The 6,525-nt window shown below is 35.8% G+C and overlaps 1 protein-coding gene and 1 long non-coding RNA gene across 4 annotated transcripts in view; one reads left to right on the top strand and one right to left on the bottom strand.

Annotated features, from left to right (window-relative positions):
- Nucleotides 1-1,795: 1,795 nt before the first annotated feature.
- The window catches only part of Stard4 (StAR-related lipid transfer (START) domain containing 4), a 14,665-nt gene continuing 9,935 nt past the window's right edge, over nt 1,796-6,525 (bottom strand). For all 3 annotated transcript variants that reach the window (XM_005382165.2, XM_005382163.2, XM_013513071.1), the window contains one exon: nt 1,796-5,677. In XM_005382165.2, coding sequence (XP_005382222.1) covers nt 5,448-5,677 — 230 coding nt within the window. In that variant the 3' untranslated portion in view covers nt 1,796-5,447. The remainder of the gene's footprint in view (nt 5,678-6,525) is intronic.
- Nucleotides 5,697-6,525, top strand: part of LOC102015722 — a 9,844-nt gene continuing 9,015 nt past the window's right edge. The window contains exon 1 of the long non-coding RNA XR_260539.1: nt 5,697-6,088. This is a non-coding gene — a long non-coding RNA (uncharacterized LOC102015722). The remainder of the gene's footprint in view (nt 6,089-6,525) is intronic.

Here is a 6,525-nt window from a genome sequence, read left to right as displayed (position 1 = left end):
GGAAGAGCTCCATCATTTTATCAGTGGAGAGCCATGTACCATCTGCCATGGAGAGGGGTTCAGAAAATGTTTCCTGAAGAGATCAAATGGCTATTTTTCATTTCTATTTTAGGGAGGATTACTTTACTATAGGACATCGAAGAGCCTTCCACGTATTGCCCAAGGCTCATCCAGTGGCCAAAGCTGTGGCTGGATATCTCGTCTCAGTCAACCTCTCCAAGAGGCTGAAAATCCTTATGCTTCTTCCCAGCCACCTTCAGAGTTACAGGGAGTCATGTGATCCACACTAGGGAGAAAACTAGTAGAAGCTTCTGGAAAAACTGGTGCTGTCCTAATAAAAGCAAGAGGTGTCATGCTTTAACCTTCGTCATCTCAACGTGAATGTCTATGTGATTTCCAGGGCTAGTCAGTTATCTTACCTTTACAAAGGAAAGTTCAGCACAGCTGTAGAAACACGGGCCATCATGCTTTGAAAAATAGTTAACAATTACTTGTATCCATATGTCTTGGTCCACTCCAGTGGCTATAATGCCCAAACTGGGTGCTTTATAAACAGAAACTTATTTTGGACATTTCTGGAAAATGTCCAAGATCAAAGTGCCTGGAGATGTGCTGTCTCATAAGGGCCAACTTCCTCACACGCTTCCTTCTGTGTTCTCACACGGCAGAAGGAGCAAGGAGTCTCACTTGGACCTCTTTTAAAGGGGCACTACATACATTCACGAGGGTGACCTAATCACCTCCTCACGCTCTGCCTCCCTGAAGCCATCATCTTGGGAGATGGGATTTTGCCATGAATTATGGGGTAACACATGCATTTAGGTCACAGAGCCAGATTTTAAATTAAATGAGGAAAATAACTCCTTATGTAGCCACTTCATAGTCATTTATTCTATTACAGACCACCCCAGTGTCTCTCATTGCTAGAGTACAGGATCGTGGGTGGCCTTGCCATTACTTCCAGCAACTCTGATTTCCAAATGAGATGATCCATTAACTCTGAAACAACACATTTATTGGAACATGTGTACAGTAAACCCTAACTATGCTATTTGTAGTAAGGGCAGAATACATTCATTTGCCCAAGCTATAGAATAGTTGCTGTAGTTTGGATTCTGCATGTTCCTTAGAGGTTCATATGCTAAAAGGTTAGTGCCAGTGTGGTGCTATTTATTGGAAGGCACTGCCCAGCGAGGCCACAGGTGCTGGGGCATGGCCCTAATGGGGACTGTGAGACTCTGGTCTCTTCTTTCCCTTCATTTTCTACCTCAGCAAGCAAGCGGGTCCCTCTGCCATATACTCCCGTCATGACATGGTGCTCTCACCAGAGGTCAAAAGTATGGGACCACCTGATGCTGGGCGAGAACTTCCAGAACTATGAGACGAAATAAACTGTTTCACTTTTTAAATTAACTACCTTGGGTAGTTTATTATAACAGTGCAAAGCTGACTAATACAAGAGCAAATAAAGATTCAGCAGAGTTGTGACTAATATTTTATGAGATATTGATGGGAGATTCAGATGTGTTAACTATTTTCTAGTTTTATGTTTTTCTTTTGTTACAGTTCAAGTTACATACTTTAAACATCTAGTAAGTAAATATTTGGTTAGTACTTAAAGTGACAGCAACTTAACACAAACAAAATCAACACAATTACAAGTGCCTAGAAATCTTTATTCTGATATTCCATAGCAATTTAAAAATAAATATACATTTTATTTACGTGAATACATAATTTTAGGTAAAGATGCCTGGCTTATTAGCTTATTAAATATTCCAGACTTATGTACTGGTTCATAAAAGAATTACAAACTTTTTAAAAATAATACCTATGTATAGTATAGCTTTTCTTGAATTGCAAGAGATGAATTTAATACTTACTTGTAGATATATAAAATCTTTGGAAACAATACAGTGAAAATAAATTATAATTTCCACTTCCTGTGCTCTGAGATTATGAGACTGACGCGTGTCTACTGCGCTAGGAGGCAGGTTGTGCTCTGAGATTAATCTACGGTTCCTTCTCTGTTGAGGTCCCATTGTTCCCTACTTCTAGAAGCTGAATGGATCAACCAGAGGCTGGGCTGTAGCTCAATGCTTACTGTAGAGTACTTGCCTAGCATGCATAAGGCCCTGGTACTACAAAGAAAAGAGAAAGGAGAAAAGAAAAGAGATACACTGGACAAGTAAATGTACAACTTTTTAATCTTTTTCAATCTGGGCAATTCCAGATTTCTATTACATTCTCTTGGTTTTGTTAATTTATCTCTTGGTTGAAAAAGCTACAGTATCCATTTAACTAAAAGAAACTGGACTTAATGCCTGATTCTTAGGATGCTGCATGCTCTTGAGTAAACAAGTAAAATTTTTATTCATATGAAAGGGAATTACTTAGACCTAAAAGCTCAATAGACGATCAGGGGCTTAAATTGTGCAAAGTTTTCCTATCTTCTCAAGAGGCAACCTTGAGAAGTTTTTAGCTTGAAATGTTAATGTAATTCAACTTGAGTGTTTATTTTTTAAAAAAGTCCTTCAGTTGGAAAAGGAAGAGGAGAGAGGATAGAAAAAGAAAATTCTATTAATTGGGACATAATCTTACCCATGACAATGTACAATTTCAAACACATCCAATCTCAAGGAACACTGAAATGAAGAGACATTCTAACATTTATAATATCTCTAATACTCTAGCAGTTTATATTTAGATACAGAACATTAAAATTCTCAATCATTTTTGCTTAATCATGACCTCCCAACATTGTTTCATGCAAGTATCACTTATGAAAATTCCTGTATAAAACTAATTTCCTTAAAAATATAGCTACTATGTATTGAAAACAGTACTCTGCCAAATAATTCCTACATATACAAGTTTCTAGAACACTCCAGCTATAAACTACACAAAGTAACCATAGAGTAACAAAATTCTATTATTTTACTTCCTCAACTGCTCTATTAAGTTATTTTCCTTTAAAAGAAAATATTTTGTGGAAATAATTTTTATTTTATTGGGTGTCCTACTTAGCCCTCAAGGCTCTAGAGAGTAGAAAAGATTTCTGTTTAAGAGAGTAATTCCATGAAATTGTCTACTTTGTCTTATAGCAAGACAAATTAATACATACACTATGAAACCATGCTATTCATTATAACAGCTACTGGCCTCATGTTGCTAATAAGCCCTTAAAACATAGTTGGCCCAAATTATCAAAATACACATTAGATTTCAAGGAAATACTATAAAAGAAGAATATAAGCTATCTTAAGAATTGTTTACCTTGCTTACATGTTGAAATGACACCATTTTGGATATGAGTTAAATAGAACTGTAAAATTAACTTCAATTGTTTATATTTTTTAAAGTGGCTGCTTGAATATTTTTAATTCTATATATGGCTTAGGTTAGCTTTCTGTCCTACAGCACTGCTACAGTAGATTCAATTATATATTAATATCAATCTCACACTGCATTGTTAAATTTTTATATTATGACATCTGACATAACATACCTAATATATTATTACAAGGTTCCAGAGTTTAAAATCATGTATACTTCTGTTTGTAAAAACAAAACCAAACAAGACCTCCTATAATCATTTTCAAGTTGGATGCTGTTGACACTTCACCATCCTGAACAGAATAACAGAATGTAAGATATCTATACTTTATGGCTCTATACTAGTAAGTAAGGAATGTAGATGAAGTTAGGACTAACAGCAGTTCCACTGGTCACTCAGAACTAAGGTAGTTTTCATTCTTTATTGCAGAAGAAAAAATGTAGCAGAGAAATCCAGCAGTTCAAATGTTATGCTCAATTTAGAAATGAGCATCAGTTGGTTGATAAACTTCCACTAAGAATAGAGTCTTTTGTACATCGCTTCCATCAGGTCTTGAAATACTACTTTTCAGCCTGATGCTCACAACTTTTGTTATTTGAACATTATCTCCAGTAGCAACATAGTAATAAAAAAGCAACAAAACAGCTTTTTTTCCCACTTCATTAAAAAAAAAAAAAAACACTAATTCTTTCTTTACATTCAGGAAAACACTCAAGTAAAATACATATCAAATTTTCATGAGCTTGAACTACTAAGTGTTGTGTTTTTGTGGCCTGGCTGTGTGTAATCATTTCAAAAGCTCATTTTTCCCCATAGTAGTCAAAAGAAGAAGAGGAGGAAAAAGAATAGGAGGAAGAGGAGGAGGAAAAGGAAAAGAGAAAGAAGAGGAAGAAAAAAACGAACAAGAAAAAAATGAAGTGATGGAAACAGTAACATAAAGAACTGACATTCTGAGGACTGAGACAGATCTCAGGATGTGTGCATGTACAGGACACGTATGCACACACACTTATGATTTTCCAGGGAGCACTGAGTTGTCTCAAATTCTCATTTCAAAAGTACACTAAATGGGTAATTCAGGAGCCAAAGAATGATCTGGAAGGCTAAAAATCATTAAGCAAATATTCATTTAAGGCAGCCACAGAATCAAGGGCCCTATCCAGGCATTTGGCTAAATCTAACAATGCGTTTTTATAGTTCCAGACTAAACTTACGTCACAAGTGTGAATGCTTATGATAGAGTTTGTGACGTTTTGTGAGTTGAAAACACTTTCAAAACTGAAACATGTACAGAACACACACTGAATTTGACTTTCCAGACAGCGAGTCTCCATTGCTGACCACAGGATACCACCAGACGTTCCATCCAGCTCAGACTGCTGGTTAATCAGTGTTGTATCCCCAGTGCATACTTGGTGAATTTTTACAAGACTCCCAAAATCAATGCAATAAATAGCAAATGTATTTTCTAAGGTATTACAAAAGAATGGCATCTAGGTATCAAAACAAAGTTGTATTTGAAACTGTACTTATAGTTACTAATATGTACTCTCATTTTTTATATTTTCAATACCTAAAGTAGTGCAAGTCAATTGATAATGAATTTCACCTTTATAAAATATAGAAAGGGGCTCTTTCCTTTTGCCCAAGATACTGACAAACTCGTAGAACAAATTAAAGCACTAACCTGTACCTTTAAAAGTATTAAAAATTTTATAAAATGTTCAAGAAGCTCTAAAAGAGAACAAAGCTTGTGCTTTCTCTAATTTCCAAAGAGCCAAAATACTCAAGAGGCACTATTCAATTTCTTGACTCACGGCCAAAGAACTACTCTCTACTTCTTTATGGATTTTTGTCATGTTCTCCATTTCATAAACACACTGCCACACCAAACAATGTGCAAATAAATGTTTAAGAAAATCAAAATGCTCTCAAATAGCTATATACTTTAAATAGCTATGTACTCTTTTAAATAACTATGTACTTTAGGAACAACATAAAATACCATAGTACTAAGCCAAAAACATCTCAAACACTTCTATGGGATATACAGAAATAGGAAGCTAAAGGAAAGAGCTGATTCCAAGATCACAGTACAAGTCTGAACATATTATGCTTTTTGTAAGGCTTTCCGTAAATCACCGTAGAAGTTGGTTAAGGTGCTTGCCATGGCCGTATCCACCGCAGACTGAGGAATCATTCCGCGTAGATCTGTCTGAATATAGCCTGTCAACACACTCTGGTTTGGACTGTCTTTAAGTGGAACACAAAACCAGCCACACGGATGGTTAAACCCACGAACAAACTCTGGCCTCTTCTCACTCCAGTCAAGACTTATTCCTACAGGGCAAATTTAAAATACTACTATTAATAGCAATGACTGTCTTCAACTCTCGTTTACAATCATTACCATATTTCTTTTTATATAACTTTCTTCATAGCCATATAGATGAAAACTAAGACCCACGAGTAGCCACAGCAGAACAGAAAAGGTAATTACCAAGGAGAATGCTGACAAGAGTTCGGCAGATAGGTAACAGGGAAAGTTCTAATCCCTTCGGAATGGATTACATCATGTCACCTAGATACTCCCTTGGAAACTACAAATCTTAGTGGTAGCAGCCAGGCTTCAAAGTGCCAGTAACTGAATCTATGGCACCACAACTGTCTCCTGTAGAGATTACCATACCCAACTTCAGTACTGGCTCATTAAGAACAAAAGTAGATGTTTAGCTACAACTGTAAAGTCAGGTATGTACTGTATAATAAAAAAATTAATTTATATATTTTAGAAAGCAGGAGCCTTCCAATGGCATACTTTTAATCTTGAATAATATAACATAGCTCAAAAGAGGGAAAAAATAGTCTAACATATATCGTGTCTAATTTCTCTCTATATACATATCTATATATCTATGTATCTATATCTATCTGTGTACCTATACCAGGATCTGTTTTGAAGGGCTTAGAAGGAAATCCATTTACTGGATTCCTTTCCTAGAAGCAGTCATGTGATGGATTTCTGGTACTTGTCACCTAAAAAATGTAGCTGGAAAACTAGAACTAAAATCTTGCAAAAAGATTTCAAACCTCTTCCTAACTTGTTATTTAACTCCTTAGGGTTTAGCATTTTAAAAAAGAAACTCTTGGTAATAACCACGCAGTCAGTAACATCTTCCACAGACAAA

Source organism: Chinchilla lanigera, unplaced genomic scaffold (genome assembly GCF_000276665.1).
Source record: "Chinchilla lanigera isolate Chin_1 unplaced genomic scaffold, ChiLan1.0 scaffold00017, whole genome shotgun sequence".
In the NCBI taxonomy this organism is placed as follows: domain Eukaryota; kingdom Metazoa; phylum Chordata; class Mammalia; order Rodentia; family Chinchillidae; genus Chinchilla; species Chinchilla lanigera.
The sequence above is the reverse complement of the archived record's forward strand: the minus strand, read 5'-3'. Positions and strand labels throughout refer to the sequence as shown.